Source organism: Coenobita brevimanus, chromosome 47 (genome assembly GCF_032717465.1).
Source record: "Coenobita brevimanus isolate Jiangsu-jjx chromosome 47, ASM3271746v2, whole genome shotgun sequence".
In the NCBI taxonomy this organism is placed as follows: domain Eukaryota; kingdom Metazoa; phylum Arthropoda; class Malacostraca; order Decapoda; family Coenobitidae; genus Coenobita; species Coenobita brevimanus.
The window spans coordinates 27,028,315-27,047,745 of NC_137000.1; the positions used below are offsets into that span (position 1 = coordinate 27,028,315).

The 19,431-nt window shown below is 39.8% G+C and overlaps 1 protein-coding gene across 1 annotated transcript in view; it reads right to left on the bottom strand.

Moving 5' to 3' along the window:
* Window positions 1–19,431, bottom strand: part of wake (ankyrin repeat and fibronectin type III domain containing protein wide awake) — a 569,524-nt gene that overhangs the window by 27,877 nt on the left and 522,216 nt on the right. Inside the window, exons 12-16 of the mRNA XM_080271688.1 lie at window positions 13,029–13,121; window positions 9,855–9,933; window positions 8,178–8,281; window positions 4,200–4,385; window positions 840–953 (exon numbers count right to left, since the gene is read on the bottom strand). Coding sequence (XP_080127814.1) covers window positions 840–953; window positions 4,200–4,385; window positions 8,178–8,281; window positions 9,855–9,933; window positions 13,029–13,121 — 576 coding nt within the window. The remainder of the gene's footprint in view (window positions 1–839; window positions 954–4,199; window positions 4,386–8,177; window positions 8,282–9,854; window positions 9,934–13,028; window positions 13,122–19,431) is intronic.

Sequence of the window (19,431 nt, forward strand, 5' to 3'; positions counted from 1 at the left end):
TGTTTTTTTAAAGTACAGTACTACATGTATATATAATGCTAGCCTCCCAGCATATGTATGACAATATTGGCACTTATACATACTTTAGCATTAAACAACAATAAATGACATGAGCCCAAGCTGGGCCTGCAACCTTGGAGCCACAAACAAGGACACCTTTAACCTTCACAAACAATACACTGGATTCACAAAAAACACAAATACAGTACAGATCACCTGCACCAAAAAACTACAGCACTCCCAACAGAGGATTACAGAACCATGAGGGGTACAGGGGTATGCAATTCATCAACTTGGTATCAGTTCCAACCTGACTTCCACCCCAGTACAGAAGCTTCATGCTTCACCACTTGCACCACAAAGAAACAGAAAACAAACAACTTCCCAACACAACAAAGAATGACTCAACAATATCCCTTCTCTTCCACCCAACACCACTACACTTAACACATAGTCACATGGCCATCCACAACTTTTAGCCAAACAGCGCCTTTCATGTCTTCCTACTAGATATTCATCCTACAGAAATTGCCCTTTCCTGACAGGTGCAAAAAACCTGCTCAGACACTGATGTGGCCATAACCAATCCCTACTTCAGTAAAAACACAAAATACAATTCACAGGTAATTCATTATGTCCTGTAATACCACCCCTAACACTCACAAAATCACCACAAGCATCTTGGTCTCAATACATACACAATCCTCAAAAAAAAAAAATCAAGGATTCCCCATTTGAAGTTTCTGGTTTCCTGCAGTTCAAGAGGTTCACTTCCAAATGAGTCTAGGGGTAAACTAACAACAACAAAAACTAGAAATACAAAACTTGTGAGACGTTACCTTTGAATTTCGTTGTTATGGCATAGTTTTCTATGTCAGGTTCTCTGAAGGTAACTCTGACCCTGGTACTGTCTATCACCTCCACTGTGGCACGCATCGGAGGACCAGGTGCTTCTGTTGTACAAGAAACATTTAAAGAACACTATCAACGTACTGAAAAAAATTTATTCATAAAAATCTTTTGCTTTTTTTACACTGATTTAGAAGTCCAGTAATGGGTAATAATAGCTGTCTGGTAGTGTATGAATTCATACACACTATGTCTATGCTTATTTTAATTTAATATTATCATCACCCTTCTAACCCCATTATTCACTTGTATATACTGTATGGGGTGGATAGGATTGAAAAACAGGGCAAGAAATAAGAAAGTATGAGAACTGTCATATATTCAGCTCATCAATACACCTATCAAAATTCTCTGATTCATCCAAGAGGCAGTAAGTACATTTGATTAAGTTTTGTGCTATGCAAAACTTATAAGGTCATATGATTCTGATCACTGCAACGTAAAATGGACATGCTACCTGTCATGTGAAATCTACAACTTAAATACATGCTCTTCTTCCATCCACTTCTTTCTTAATTATTGTCCTTCCTCAACTTCCATACTGGTACTACAGTATTATGATTAAAAGTTCCCTTACACTTCCCTAATAGATGTGGTGATGGATGGTGTTACATGAATTATATTTATGTTATAACATTATAATGTTCACAACAAAAGAGTATGAGAAGGAAGGATACTCTCTGGGTGAAATGAAACATAAGACAGGACATCATGCTGGCAGGGGACTGCCAGCAAATTTTTGCTTGTGATGGTATCTCACTTTCTCACATAAACTCTTACTGTATCAAAAAATTTTCTTTAATGGTCTTCCACACCTTCTGCCACCTTATAAATCACACACACATACCCTTTTGACTACCCAAGCCATTACCATGTTAGCTATGTTTGTTTCAGTTCATTTTGTTTAAAACGCCTCCAACCTGATGACATCCATCAGCCTTGGTCACTTAATGGTGGTTCTCCATGCTGCTTGATCTCTGGCAACCTCCCTATTCAGTCCCCTATTGCTGATGTCCACACTCTATGACCTAGTTCCAGGTCATTTTTGGTCTGCCTCAAAATTCACACCTCTCACCCTCTACACCAGTTGCTGCCCTCCATCCTCTCCACATGCCTAGACCATTTAAATCTACCCTTCCTCATCACAACAATATATTCAAGTCCTATCTTTCCTTCCTCTCAACTCTTCATTTGCAATCAATCTAGGATGCACTATCATACGGCATTACACTCCTAACACATGCTGCATACAAAGACCCATTAGCACAGAGGGAGAGCCATCTCAACACCACGAAAGGCAAAAACTCCCTGGACTTCTTCCAACCACTCCCGGCAAAAAATCCAAACTGCATCTCTGATATTCACTCTTTCCCTTGTCATGCCTTCCAGGACTCCCTCTGTTAGCTTCATTATATGATTCAAAAGTTTTACACCTCTATATTTTTTTCTTTCCAGGACATCATCCTTCCCCTTATACACAATTGCTATCATACTCTTCAGCCAGTTGTCAGGAACCACACACTCATATAAAACATAAAGTGTGTCCATACCATCTATGCACATAAGGCTGTGTCAATGTATTTCTGAACCTTTATTTTCCTATGTTTCCATAACAACTGACCAATAAGTACTGTAGTGTGAGGATAATAATTCTCACGGTTATGCATTTCTGATTCATATTGAATCTCTATGTAAAGGATATGCTAAATCAATAATAGTTACAGTAACAGTGTATGGCACTTACAGCCCTGCATAAAAACTGAAACTAAATACTGAATGGCTAAATGGATTGTAATTTGTATAAGCTAGCTGCATAAGTAAGACACTATAGCATTCACTGGCCATGTACCAACACTGTGCTGGCATAACTATAAGAAAACAACATAAAAAAGGGCCTATTATTTTCCTGTGTGATCTGACTAGTAACAAATCATTCCAGTGGGGAACTCAGGCTACTTCAAGTTCATTGAGGCCTTTCGTATCCATTCTAGCCTAATTTGGTTAGGTAAGTCCACTGTCACTTCATGGACAAGACTTATTTTGGCCATTTTCCAACCCAGTCTGGTCAAGTTTAGTTCACTAAGATCCATTCAGAGTATGTCAGGCCCAATCAGGTTCATTCTTATCCAATAAAGTAAGTTCAGGTCACTTAATGGAAGTGATGCCTTCACAACAAATTTGGCCCACTCATATCACTTCAAATAAGTTTAGGTTCATTTAATAATTACAGTAATTAAGTCAGTACGAGTATAAGACCACACATGCCTCTAAACCATTCACTTTCATTTTGGTTCAGTCAGGAAAATTGGGGTCAATTCACGGTCAATACCGTATATCCATTCATGTCTAGCCAGGTCAAACAATAAAATTTTAGATCTAACTTTGCTCTTCATACCTCTCTTGGTCTAGTCAGATAATTTCAGATCATAATTGGGCCTTTCTGTTCCAGTTAGACCCACTCATGTTCTGAATGGTTCATTATGTTGCAAACAGTTTCAGTAAGGTCCATTCAGACCCATTTTGGTCCAATCAGATCCATTCAGTTTCAGTAAGGTCCATTCAGATCCAATTGGACACTTTCAAATTCAAGTAGGTGTTTTTATGGAAGGTCAAATTAAGTCTACTCACTCATTAGGGTTCATTCAGGTCAAATTAGAGCCATTCAAGCTCAGTACAGTCAATTTAGGTCCAGTCAGATCAATTAAGGTGCAGCAAAGTCCATTTTGGAATTTTACATCCAAGAGGGTCAGTCAGATTGATCATAGCCATTTAAGGGAGTTCAGAACGTTACTGCAAGTCATGCATTGTTATACTTCAAGCAAACCCGGGTTCAATTACATCTATTCATATTAACTTATATTCATTACTCAAGTCATGTTAAAATCCAAACTGAGCAAGTTAAGTCTATTTTAGTAAATTTCAATCCATCCAGATCCATCAGACTGATTTAGGTAATACCTATGAGGGTGTGGGCCAAGAATCAGTCCACTGGTGCAACAGTTTACAAGATATGACAGTTCAGGTCTTTTTGGTATGTACCTTAGGCCTGTAAAATCATTTCATGTGAAAAAAGGCAAATTATCCTTATCATGCCAAGGAAAGTATGTGCCAAATTTCACTGGCATAGTTTTTGAGATACTCGTATGTTGATTCAGGTCCTCCAGACTGGGCAGAGTGAATGAAACAAATGGGTGAGATGGGCTGGGACAGTGGTGGATAGTAGGGCATGCTGCAAGAAATCTTCAGAGCAAAGGTAGCACCTACATTAACAAACAACTGCAAAAACTCACTCATCTGTTCAAGTCCAGTCCTCATGTTGTGAAGCATCTTTACCCTCCGATCCCATAACTCTCTCTGCCGCTCAGTCTCCCGCCCATGTCCTGCCCCTCCAGAGAGCTTGGAGTCCAGGTCTTCTACTCTCCGTTCTGCTGTGTTTACTAGTTCGTTGAGATGCTGAAGACGTTGTTCGATGCTCCCTGATGACAAAGCAAAATTACTGAAATATCAGTCCTCTATTTGTGATGGTACCCTTATATGCACTGCAAGTTATATAGTACAGATTGGTGTACTTGCCCAACACCGAGTAGAATAGTGTTTAAACCCTCAGCATTTAAAACTTTTAGCACAGCATTAGTCTGCCAAAGGAAAAATAAGTAATGAATTATGAAAATTCAATCCTACAAGCCATGTTAGAAGTACATCTGACAAATCACTCAAAATTTAAGATATTTAGGACTTAGAGAATGTACTTTAAATCTCTGGGCCAGCTAATCAACGGATCTGCATCTGTTCACAGGAACATACCTAACTGCTTAGTTGAAGCAATACTTTACCTATAAAAAAAAAAAAAAAAAAAAAAAAAAAAAGCACCACCTTCTTTGACATATTTAACATGAATTACATGACCTTATCAAACTTGGGTGACTAAGTCATGGTTTGCCTGGTACATCAACTCTCTGGTACAGTATACAAAGACAGTTTACTCTCTGACATACTAATCTTGTAATAATTTCAGAGAGTAGATGCTTGACTACAATAAACTCTTAGAGGTATTACAGTGAGACATAATGTGGTTACAAGCTTGGTAAGTAGTTACACAATCATTACTTTTAGGCAAGAAACATTATAGAAATTGTACAGTAATATGGGTCAACCTCCAAGCCGGCTCATACTATTAAAATTATTATTGCACATTTTATATTTTTCTTCTCCAAACAATTCCCAGTACTGAACAGCTGAGAAGTAATTAGCAAGTCTTGTGCACTTGGTTTTACTGCCAGGCCTGAGAAAACATCAGCTATATCATGGCCAACCTCACTACTGTAGGGGAATTCCTTAATCCACTGAACCTGGGGGTCTCATTTTATTCTTGCTATATGCTGATCATATGACTCAACTTCATATTGTTCGTTGTACTGTATCAATCGTAAATGCTCTGACATGCCTGCATGCATCAGCCTTGGTCACCTAATGGCGGTTCTCCATTCTGCTCAATCTTTGGCAGCCTCCCTATTCAGTCCCTTATCTCTATCTATCTATTGCCAGATGCCTTAATCCCACAAGGGGTGGACACAAACAAATCACCTCCATGTCACCCTGTCCCCTGCCATTTCACTGCCCTGCTCCCAGCTCACACCCCCTCTCTCACATACTTCTCCACTTCATCTCTCCATCTCATGCTTGGCCTCCCCCTCCCTCTCCTCTCCTCCACCTCACTCTCATACACTCTCCTCGTCAGTCTCTCGCACTCCATCCTCTCCACGTGGCCAAAAAACCTCGGTGAGTTTCTCCTAACGCTTCCTATCACATCCACATCCACATCACAACACCCCTTCACTTCCTCATTTGCAAGTCTGTCTCTCCATGTGACTCCACAGGCTCCTCTCAAATAACTCATGTCCACTGCTCTCACTCTTGACTTGTGTCCATCCAACAAGGTCCAAGCTTCACTTCCATTCATTACAGCTGATATCACAATACTGTCAAGTGGTAACTTTTTCACTTCCCTGTTTCTTATCACTGCTTTCAAAGCAACCTTTCTTCCTCGTTGTTCCCTTTCAAGCACTTCACCCTCTAAACTTCCATCCTGACTCATCACACTGCCCAAGTACAGTAGTTAAACGTGCTCACATTTTCCATTTCCTCCTCATCCGATCTCACTGTACATTCAGTGACTTAATTTCTCTCGAAGACCATGACTTTTTCTCTTCCCTACATTCACCTTTTGATTCCGTTTCTTATACACTCTCCCAAACTCATTCACCAAGCCTTGCAGCTTCATTTTGTCTTAACAACACAGTATCATCTGCAAACAACAGTACTGGGAGTTTCCACACACTGCCCTCTCTCTTTAGGGCCGCTCCAACATGCACTGCCCTACCTTGTATCTCTTTTATTACCCCATCCATATACAGACTGAACAACCATGGAGACATGACACATCCCTGTTTCAATCCAACTTTCAAAAAGAAAAATTCACTTAGTTCACTATCCATGTGCATTGCAACCTCAGCACCCTCATACATACTCTTTATGGCATTCAACAACTTCCCATTTACATCATGTATTCTTAATACTTTCAACAATCCTTGTCTATCCACCCTGTCATATGCTTTCTCCAAATCCATGAAAGTTGCATACAACTTCTTTCCCTTCTCTAGAAACTTTTCCACTATAGACCTATGAATGAATATCTAATCTACGCAACCTCTTCCCTTCCTAAAACCTCCTTGTTCTTCTCCAACTAATTCTTCTGTTAATCCCCTAACTTTGTCAATAAGTATCCAACCATATACTTTTCCTATTACACTAAGATGCAAAATGTCCTTATGATTACCACACACTTCTTTTTCCCCTTTTCCTTTGTAAAGGTGAATAATTATACCAGACCTCCAATTCTCCAGGACTTTACCTTCCTCCCAGGCCAATCTGCATATCTTCCACATCCGTTCTACTACTATCTCTCTCCCATGCTTCAGCATTTTACCACACATTCAATCAATTCCTGGGGCTTTTGCCATTTTGACTTTCTTCATTGCTTCCACAACTCCCACCCTACTGATTTCTTCCTCTCTTCTCACATCCCTCCATCTCCCTGCCATTCCCCAACCACTTATACTTGCATAATTTCATTCTCTATGTTCAACAATTCCTTAAAGTGTTCTCTCCATCTGCTCACTTTTTCTCCCTTCTCCACTAGTAATCTACTATTTTTATCTTTCACTCCCCAACTAACTTCTTTAACACCCTGTCTAACTCTCTTTACCTCTTTCCAGAACATTTTCTTACATTCCCTCCACTTTACACTCAAATTACTTCCAAATTCCTCAGCCACTCTCTTCTTACTCTCTCTTACTAATCTTTTCACCTGTCTCTCTTCCTCTCTACATATAACTCTCTCTTCCATCTCTCAATTTCCTCCAAAACCATTTCTCATCCACTCACTATGTGTTTTCTTCTTTTGTGCCACTGCTCGTCTCACCTCATCATTTCACCATGCTGTTCCTTGCACCCTCTTTCATCTACTCTTCACCCTACACACCACCTCACATGCTGTGCAAATTTCTTGTCAATATCTTGCACACACCTTCCATGTCCCCCATCTGCTCCAAAGCATATTAACCCAATTACCCCTCCACTTCTCTCTTGTATATACATAAGAATATTATTTTTAATTTTTGTTATACGAATGAGAGGGGTGCATGCTGGAGCGAGGGCAGCCAAATGGCCAAGGACAGGGGGCATGGTGGTGATTTATTTGTGGAAACCCTTTATGAGATTAAGGCATCTGGGTATAGACAGTTTATTTTATTTTTAACTGTATAATTGATAGCTAAATCTTATAAGGAGTTAATAAAAAAATACTTGAACTGAAAGAATAGTACAGTACTGTATATAAGTTTGTTAAATTACGCAACAACAGTGGTTGTTATCAAAGGGTGTAGGATAATCCTGAATTCACTTAAATTATGCATAGAAATGAGAACAACTGGAAATTTCTTTTGCAACCTGCTAATGATTACAATTTCACGTCAGATTATAACCTATGTACGGTACAGTACAAGAAAGTACAGTATAGGCTTTTCATGTTTCTAATACAGGAAAAATAAATAAATAAATAAATAAAAATAAAATCATTTAAAGTGGCACCAGTAACTAAATGCGTGTCAGTTGCGGCACTGATCATGTTAAGATTAAAATACTGTACAGTACTGTATTATAATATACGTGTACTGGAAAATGTCTGTGACATCCAACAAATGACATACCTGCATTGCTCTCAGTTGCTCCTGCCTGTTGCAACATCTTGGCTAAGTCTACGTTGTTGTTCATTACTGCAACATCCAACACATTCCACCCGTCCTTGTTCACACTGCAACAAGGTACGCAGAACTGATAAGGTGTAAACAGTGAAGGGAAAGGATTATTAAGCACAAAATATCATAGTAAAAGAAAATAATTAAATGGCCATTCAATCCATAACAGAACTTGAAAACAGTGATTGTGCTGAGGGCATTCTAACAAACAACACTATCAACACAATACTGTACCAACAAGAAAGCTCACAGAGAGTGCATACCTCTGCCACTGTCAATGCCATTAAAAAAGGATCCGGATCCAGATCTGTGGAGATATTGTGTGGTATACACAGAATCTGGATCCGCCCCAAAATTTAATCAACTCTTCCTCGACCCATGGCCCACTCTTCCACAAAATTTTATTGAAATTCATTGAGAACTTTAGGAGATACTAAGCAGGATACATAGGATCCAGATCCGAATCCGCCCCTAAATTCAACAAATTCTTTCTTGGCCCATGGCCCACCCTTCCACAAAATTTTATTGATATTCATTGAGAACTTATGGATATTATGTGGGATACTCCAGATCCGGATCCACTCCAAAATTTAATAATGTCTTTCTTGGCCCAAGGCCCACCCTTCCACAAGATTTTGTTGAAGTTCATTGAGAACTTTTGGGAGATATTGTGTGAACAAACAAGCAGACAAATCTATGTGAATACATAACCTCCTCCAACTTCGCTGGCAGAGGTAATAAGCACCTGTAAGCAAGGCAATATCTGCATCTATAATAAAATGTCTCTACCAAAGAATCCTTGAAAGACATGCATAATCCCCAACTTCACGACAAGAAGTTTCCCCAAAGCTGAAGAGAAATCAACTGATGGTTGCATGAATTACGAAAAAGAGTAAAAACGCCCTTTTTATTTTGTTTTGACTAACGTCAGAATATTTTCTGCAGCTTCAGAGGCTCCTTCCCCATCACAGTGAAGGAGTTTATAAAGACTCGAAACCTACCAGCTCGAAATGCCTCCTAGTAGCTTTAAATCATCTTGAGGTGTATCACCAATAACATACAGCACATCACCGTAGTGAAGAAGATAATCATTGTCAGATAAGAATATATATACAGTATAATCAATTTTCAAGAAACCTTTTATAAGCACGTGAGCTCTGACGTATGCAAAATCCTGTTACAATATAGCTACTGTCTTTCATGTAATCACCTCCACCAAAGAAACTGGTGGAAATCCTATACGGGTATTCACATGTCTATATCTGCTTGTGGACAAAATTTCTATTAAAAAAAAAAAAAAAAAAAAATTGTCACCGGATTTCAATGAAATCTGGTGAATAGGTGGGTAGTGGGTCAAAAGAAGTGTTGATAAACCTTCTGAGGTGGATCCGGACTTGGATGCAGGAATAAATCGCAAATTTCACTGACGACGGCGGAGGTATGCTATCGCTGAGATTCAGTAACAGGGCAGACTAAGACCGCAGAAGTGATTTACTATTTATAAGCGACCTAACTACAACAGAATTCCTAACAGCTCCATTGCTCACTTCTACAACTATATTATACAACTGGCTATACATTAAATCATACCGAATACACTACAGTATGCAGATTATTATGACCACTAACCTGTTGATGTCTAGCTGGTTATTATCGAGGATGTTCTTGGCCTTCTCCAGCTGTCCGTGCTCCACCGCCGCGAACAGAGCTGGTGGCAACGGATATGGCATTAATTCATCATACCATCATTTTTATCAAAGCCTTTCACACGAGGACGTATTTTCTGGTTTATTCCTGCTCCTCTGCACGATTATACTCAACCTAGAAATTTTTCTTTTTATTTCTCTCTCTCTCTCTCTCTCTCTCTCTCTCTCTCTCTCTCTCTCATGAAGAGGTTAATGAAAGCTGTATCTACTCCCTCCAGTTACAAATAAAAACGTCTGAAAGCACCAATATTTAAATATAGGTTACGTCATTGACCGATGGGGTTAATTCCTCACACAGGCCTAAAATCAACTGAATTATTATTATTTTTGTTATCCGTCCCTCTTTTTCAACATCTTTTTTTTTTTTTGTTATTAAGTCCACTGTATATTAAAAACTATTTACAGTTCCATGGCTACCTACAACGCTGATCTACCTGTTTCCCTATTTTACAGTATCAGTGGTGCTGGAGAGGGACGCCTTCATTGGTGGCACCGATACAGCCGGGTGGTGGAGCTGCCCAGTTATGCAAATGTCCTGTTCCCTCCCTATCCCCACAAAGGAGAATGGTAGACTGCGAATGAAAGTCAGGTAACATTGGCCTGCAGTCCATCGGGTTCATGTTTCTGATGTGCCTGGGTTTATAGTACACCAACTACTACTACTACTACTACAACTATGGCAACAACTTATGGAATATGCTGAGATATTTTTTGACTCCATCTCTGACTTACAACAAGACTGTAAATTGACCACTTCACTACGTCGACGTATTTGGTGCTTCATCTTTGCTATCTTCAGACGATTTTATTCAGCTTAGGGGGAATCTTTTCGAACTGGAGGGATTAGATATAGCCTCCAATAACCCCTTCAGTACGAGGTATCTTTCCTAAGTCCAATAAAACCGTCAGGAGGAAGGAAAAACTTACGAAAACGAGGATGCCATTGAAGTGGAAAAAAGTGAACTAATTCGCAGTTTATATTTTTCATTTAACCACCTGACAGACGATTAACCCCTTCAGTCCAGTGACGCTTTTTTTGGTTTTATTCTAGATACTTACAGATGATTTTATTCTGCTTGCGACAGACTCTTGGAACTGGAGGGGTTAGATATAGCCCTATTTAACCCCCTTCATATTAAAGATCCTTTCTAAGTTGAACGAAATCGTCAGGAAAACACACACACACACACACACACACACACACACACACACACACATACAGAGAAAGAGAGAGAGTCACCGTACTGATGGGGTTAATGGAGGTAAAAGGAGACGTGTTGTAAGAAAGGACTTCACGGAGGCTTATATTCAACCTCTCCAGCTCTAGGTCTCTCCAGAACTGAATAAAATCGTCTGCAAGTGCCTAGAATATAAGTAAAGACGTCTGGGGCTCGTATTCTCGCCAGATAAGGAAGCTCTCTAACATCTCATCCTAAGCGATTTATTTTGCTTTTTTTTTTTTTTTTGTGCGAGGAAGAAGGAACCAAAGGCCAAGAGCCCGCAATAACTGTTCCTTCCAAGAGAAAAACAAATACAACAGAGAGCCAAATTCCTTACTATCCTCTTCCGTCATCTAAATAATTCCAATACCACCATTTTCACCATAAATAACATACAAACTGATTAACCAGCCGTATCCAAAAATAAATTTCTAAGGAAAAGGTGCTACGGAGCTTCCTTAACCGACGAGAATACGAATCACGGCGTTTAAGGGGTCAAAATCTATTAATTCTTTAACTATGGTGGTGTAATCTTTATTTTATTCTTGCTAAACCCAGACGATTATACTCAGATTAGGAAAGACGTTTTCGGACTGCAAGGAGCGGTAAGATATTGTTTTCATTGATCCCTTCAGTTCAAGAGGTATTTCCTACGCTGCATACAATCGTCTGGAGGTAGCATGAGTAAACTGAACTAATACGTCATCGTACTGAAGGGCGTTTATATATATGCTGCCACACTGCTGATCTTCGAGTTCACTAAGAGTTTCTAAGATCAATGCCTCAAGTCTTTATATAAACTAATTTCAATCAATCCGTGCACTGCCGGAAGACTCTAGGTCGTCCACCTTAACTTGGTGGAAGTTCTTATCCTTTTGCAACCTAGTTCTTGTTGCTTAATAGCAGAATAAGACAAAATTATGGATCAGTATCAGTTCCCATGCCACCTAGCCATGACTAGCATCCACTGGCGTCGATCTGCTGGGAGGGATGACTTCTGAGGCTTTGATGCAGAGAAGAGAGGTCCATCACCAAGGGAAGTAAGCTGATACAGGTGTTTGTACAGTACATAACTTAATTACAGCAAACTAATATCAAATTAGGCAGTACGAGAACAAGGAAAGTAGGACAGTTCGTTACTTGTAGCCATATCTGGCAACCCGGTATGATCACACTTGCGCTCATATTTCACACTTACCTTACTACATCGATTTTTTTTTTTTTTTGTATGTTTTCTGCAGATTCAGTTTCCATATTAAAAACTGAGTTTTTAATGCAAAGGCTAAGTATTTTTTGAGTAATATAAGTTTTAACTTCGCATCACCCCCCCCCCCATTAATTTAACTGTAGGAAGGGGAGATGATTATCCAGGATATCCCCACTCCTCCAACCCTGCTGTAGGGGCGATTAAAACCCCGTAACTCCCCCCCCCCCTGATCTAGGCCCAGGTAGCATCATATTCTAAGGCTAATCGCTGGTTACGACTCAGAATTCAAGGTGAAGAAGTTACAATTTTAGCCCAATATAAAGTACACATAGTCACGCAGCTCATCTGACCGGGCACTGAGAATAACCTTGTACAGAGGGCCGTTACATTTCCCCATCTCTCATGATTCACACACATACAACACAAACACCTTATAACATATCGTCATATCTGAACTTACTGAACTCAAGTCAGAAGGAAAAAGTGACAAAAAAAAAAAAAAAAAAAAAAAAGCTTCTGTTTCCTATCTCTTCTAATTTCTATCATTTCTAACCTCTTTTTATAAATAAATCCTCCTCCATTAATCGGCAATATCACAACTAATAAGATACCAAGTTATCATATCACAGGAAAAAGCGAGCAAGAGTGGTGAAACAGCTCTAATCTTTACCGTGGAGATGAATGTTGATCTTCTCGAGCCTCTTGCGGTCTGCCTTGCTGGGGTTGAGACTGTCCACTAGCACGTCGTCCATTGTTGACAGCGCTGGCGGGAAAACAAAAAGACAATCAGACTCACAGAATTCCTTTTATGGACAGTACGAACAATTACAAAATCCGATATAAACATTTGGCCATAATCTCACTGGCACTGGAAGTTCCGTTAACACCTTTTCCTCCGCGATTCAGTTTGCACATTACAACGCTGTTTTCGTATGCTGATATTAAAGAAACATAACAAGAGCATATAAGGTGTAATATGCAAGGTAAGTCGCTAGGGAAGAGGTAATTGGAAGCCTTTTAACAAGAGCATATAAGATGTAATATGCAAGGTAAGTCGCTAGGGAGGAGGTAACTGGAAGGCTTTTTTGCTAACAATATTACGGATCACCACCAACAACTTCTGTAATAATGAAAAAAAAAAGTTATAATTATAGACAGACTATCAAATAAGCGTTTTCGGGAATGGTGTGCCTACTGAGAATTAACAAGTACAGTAATATGGCCTTCCTGAAATATACACTGGCACTATGGCCGTCAAGGGAACATATCTCCCTTCACGATAATCAAAAGACTAGCGTGTTTATACAGTATATCTTTTTCTTCACACACACACACACACACACACACACACACACGATAATAGTGGCAGTAAGAAAATCCCACTTAGCCTATCATAAATATTTCACGCTAACGCACTCACTACCACAAACAAGTATGTCCAGCAGCCTACCTTTATCATCAACCACTTCCGACCCACACAGATAACACAGCTGGCTTCCTTTCAGATATATCACAAAAGTCCGAATTTTCCACATTGCTTTCGTCACACGCAGACCCGTTCATTTTTAGCAAGAGATCGTAATTTCTCGGATGTGACTCACTAATCACACTGACGATAAATTTCCTGTCGTAATCAGGACCCCCCCCTTTTTTTTTTTTTTTTTTTTTTTTCAAGAAGGGGCAATGAAGGGAGTGTGCTGAATATATTCTGCTGTTACTTTTTTTTTTTTAGGAAGGAGAATAAAGTAAGAATTTTCTCTGTCGTTACCAAGATTTTTTTTTTTTTTTTTAAGGGAAGACAAAGAAAGGAGAGTGCAGAATTTTCCCATGCCTCAGTTTTTGAAGGACAAAGAAAGGAGAGAGCAAATTGAGTCTTCAAAATTCTGTGCCATAACCAAGATTTATTTCGAAGAAGAGGCGAGAAGGAAAGAGCGCACAATCCTTTTTCCATGATTTTTGTTCCTCGTGCAAACATACAAAATGAATCAGAGTTACGGGAGAGAAATTATCGTAAAATTGTTAGCGAATCTTACGGTCGACGGGACGCTTTGGCCACTGTACCATCAACCCCTTCAGTGCGACAACTTTCTCTGTTGTCACTACCACCAGACGGTTTATTTCAGCTTAAGGGACACACACATCATGGCGGAGGGATTAACCTTTTTAGTGGAGCGACGCCTTTTCCCGATCTCTTACTGCTATCTCCAAATGAATTTATGATGCTTAGAGAAGAAGTCTTGCTCTGCAGTACCACTGCGTCTATTTTTTAAATGAATTCTCTCAAACTCTAAACAATTTCTTTCATTTTCGGAAAGACCTTCGTTGTTACGGGAGTGTGACAACGCCTTGGACCCTCTCAGTGTGTTAGATCTTTTTTGTCTTAATCTTGCCACCTCCAGACAATTATATTAAGCTTAGGAAAGGCCTCTCTCACTGAACGCGTTAAAAGTTCTCTCTCTTAATCGTTCGGAAAGGTCTCTTGTAGTGCAGAGGTTAACAGTTTCAACAGTTTGGCTCATGCGAAGAACAATTACCATTAACTCTCACAGTATCTTCTTTTTTTTTCTGTTTATTTTTGCTCCCCACAGATGATTTCGGTCAGCACAGAGAGTCCTCTCGCAGTGAAGAGGCCTCAGCACTTCAACGCTATAAAAAAGGTGACGATTCTTTATTTATTTATTTTTGCTTTTTACTACTCCCAGAAGATTGTGTTAGTTTCAACAATGCCTCTCGAACCGATGGGGGCAAGTCTCCCGGGCACCACTATACACTGTGCAACTTTAGCAACCAGAGTGCCGAGATGCAAGGCTGACATCGAAGGCCGGCGCAATTTCCATCAACCATCTAGGAATGACAATCTTTTTTCTCTAAGCTTATTTATCTTATCACCAGACGATTATGTTAAACTTTGAAAAGGACTCTCGTACGGAAACTCTGGCACCATCTCCCCCACTCGTACTGAAGGGGTTGAGACTCCACGGCACCTCTATGCACTGCGCAACTCTAGCATCTTAGGTGTGTGAGATGCAGTGCTGACATCTGTGGCTAGGTGACCTCGTGGATGGCTGCAGTGTTGACATGACGTGTGCGCGTACACACACACACACACACGCACACACACACACACACACACACACACACACACACACACACACACACACACACACACACAGCAGACAAACATATATATTATACAGTACACACACACACACACACACACTTTATCAGAGGAGCGGATATGATTAAAGACAGGGCGTACTCCCCAGTGAAGCTAACAATTATGAACTCTTTAATTAATCATGTACCACTAACACTCCTTTGTTTTGTTTACCTTAATACTTACTAGAAAATCCCACTCTTGTACTTAACCCCCTCATTGTCGGGAGTATTCTATTAAATCTAACTTCAGACGATTTTATTCAGCAGTGTGTGTTACTGAAGAGTGATGCAACATTTCCCACATTTACCGTTTCAGTGTGTTTACCTCTTCGTGTGTATTACGTGTGTATTTTTCAGCACAGGACTATTTTTTTTTTCAATGAGTCTCTGTCTGTCTGTCTGTCTGTCTGTCTGTCTGTCTCTGTCTCTCTCTCTCTCTCTCTCTCTCTCTGGATCTCTCTCTTTCCAGACGATTTCATTCAGCTTCCAACACCACGATACAGAATGGCATACTTGAGGCTTTATCTAACCACCTCCATTTCGAAAAGCCTCTCCTAGGAATACACTGGTTTGGGTATGTAAGTGTAAATTGTAAAACACGTCCTCGGGCTGAAGGGGGTTATCTCTATCTCTGCGTGTTTATTTCCCAGAACGCTTCCCGGTCAAACGGATCAACTCATGGAAAAAGCCAAGCTCAGATTAGTAAATAACAATAATAATAATAATAAAGTTCACGGAGTTGTTTTACACCACAACAGGTGATGAAGGAGCTAATGACGGCTGTATCTTATCCTTCCGGTTCGAAACGTTTCCCCCAAATTGATAAAAAAGTCTGGTGAAGGCGAGACTAAGCTATAAAATATCTTGCTTATTACACCTTAACATTGTCTTGTATGCTACTTATATAATTTTACAATCAACATTCTCTGCATCACTAAAATACAGGAGGATAATGAGATGCCAAGTCCAGAATAAATAAATGTTACGAGTTCTATGATGCCACTTTGAATATATCCAATGATGCCACTTTGACTATATCCAATGTCACTTTGAATATATACGTCCCCTCTACTCACACCCATACAAATACTGAACGAAAAGGGCACTGGGTCTCATCCAGGTGGCTTAGAACGTCACAGGTATACAGATGTAAAGTGACGCACGTGGTTTTATGTAGATTTATTGTATGAAAGCTTGAGGTAACACACACACACACACACACACACACACACACACACACACACACACACACACACACACACACCAATGAAGTCAACAGGACGTCCTTGAACAGAAAAGCTTAATGATTTGGGTGAATTATTATCCTTGGGTACGCTTCCTATCTTCCCTTCAGTGGTAATTTATTTTGCCCATTACGCATTACATTTCGCTTATGTCACTTATATATACATATATTTTTGCATTACTGATTTCCCATAAGGCCCTTCGACGTCATAAAAATACCCTCGCTAATCCCATCACACCAGTCCCGAATGATACGGCCCTAATATGTATTCAGTATAAACGGTGGGTATGAATGGCCAAGTGGTGATAAGCGACACAAAAACTATATCATACATTCGTTATAGTGAGGCATATGTACAGTACTGGAATAACACTCCTTCACAAGTAACAAACAGTATCGAACCCTTTAGAAAAATAACGCCTTTTTAAATACTCTGCCTACCTCTCGATGATATAACTCGGCTCAATAGGGATCACTCTAAGGAGATTAATATACAACCTCCAACAAACTGTCACAATGGCGAATTATGTACTGTATTCAAATTTTCTGCAGGGGATTTTTCTCGGCTCAAGAAGGATCCCTCGAACTGATAGGGTCAAGGGATCATCAAAGTGCGTGGACTAGTGAAGGGAATCAACATCACTAATTCAGGAGGTCATGGCGGTGCGTGGGGGCCAGAATCAACATCTAATATCCAGCACAAAATCTCACTGGTTCAGGGAATTTCGTATCACCTCTTCCTTATAGCTTAATTAACTCTTGAATTGTAATTTATACCGACATAGTTGGAATCAGCTCCATACAAGAGGTTATTAAGGTGCGATAGACGAAATCGCTGAAGATATGGAGTTGCAAATTCGCCAAAGAATATGGTACTTTGATTTCACAGTATCTTGAATGGTTCTGATGGGCGAAATTATACTCACATATCCTTAACCATAATTACACTACTTTCCTCCCTCCCATTCCCCTCCCCACCCTCCTTACTTCCCCCTCCCCACCCTCCTTATCTCCCCTCCCTCTCTACCCTTCACCTTGATATGTACACATGCATATATCCTGTCTCTATTCACCAGTCTATATTCCGTCTCTATTCACACCTGAAGAGGTTGGAAGCTGGACCTTAACTTATGAATCTTCAGGTTAAAAATAGTTTCACTGACTGCACAGACGGCTAGTGAGAGGCGAACGTGAGAGGCCGTGTTAAAGGGAGGGAAGAGGTTGGAATCAGCACTCTTGTTTGCTGATGATGCATTTCTGGATCAGGATTTACAAACAGTTACCGTCAACTTCCTCTCGTAACGAAGATTTGTTTTTGCAAGAACATGAGGCATGTATGAGATCGACGGAGTGTAAAAGTGGGCGTTAGGACAAACACACACACACACATCAAAAGTAATCCCTTCCTCCGGACATCATCAGTTGCACTTTATGTCTGGTGATATCAAACGATTTTACTTCAATTCAGGTAAGATCCCCGCTCCCCCCCCCCCTCTCTCTCTCTCTCTCTCAACAACTCACAAGACTCTCATCGTACAGCGAAGAGGGGTGAGAAGTATGAGTGGGACTGTGAAGTGATGCAGAATAAAGAACCAAGGTAATGCAAGGATGAGTGTGTTTTTCTTCCTTTCTTGGCTGTCATCCTGGATAAGACACCAGGATATGACGTCAGGCGAGAGGAAGACAAATGAACAGTTATACAAAATACAGTAAGCAATCATACATTTCACGAGGGAGTATCTTCTGTATTCCAGGTTGCATAGGAAGAAGTGTAGCATCTTTTTTTGCGCGATTTTATTTTGTATATTTCACTTGCATGTTATAATTTCAGTATCAACATGGTCTGCATTTATAACATACAAGAAGATACTAAGGTGCAATGCCCAAATAAATCGCTAAGTAAGAGGTGTTACGAAAATTACAAAGGAAGTTGGAATACGCCCCTCTGATTGTTCGACGACGACGAAGACGACGACGACGACGACGATGATGATATTTCGCGAGAGCAGTTTTGAAAATGATATATGTTGATGGGCTATGTACAGTGAAAAAAAAAAAAAAAAAGTGTGCGCGTTCCTTTAGCTTTCGTATGTTAACCTTCTCTCCCCCTCCAAAAAAAAATAAAAAAATAAATAAAAAAATAAAAGAACAAATCAGGTAATAAGAGATTTTGTATGGTCAAAAGTTAATGCAGGTTGTAATAACATTCATATAAAATTAGGAGAAATTAGGACAGGCAATAACTGTTTCATTTTGGTCTGAAGACATTAATGTACGCAGCAACAGCTCTTGTATCGTTAGAAATAATTAGGCATGTAATAACAGGTGTTGTATGATCAGTCAGACAAAATTAGGGCAGGTAGTCATAGGTTTCGTGCTGAAGTTGATCAAGTAAAGTTGACATAAATGGGGTATTTGCAAAGGAAAATTTATAGAACTGAAGATTTGTGAGTCACGGCAGGTAACGTTCACTTCCTCCAATGAATATGTACTAAATTCCTTCACCACCAGGGCGTCATATCCTTACTGCCATCCAAAGAATTTATTCAGCTTATAACAGAGCCCTCATAATAAGACCAAATTCAACGTTAATCTCTTCAATAAGTTGCTGTCTTATTATATTCTCGAACTGGATGACTGTAGTGTGCACAGGACAGACCCCTCGTAA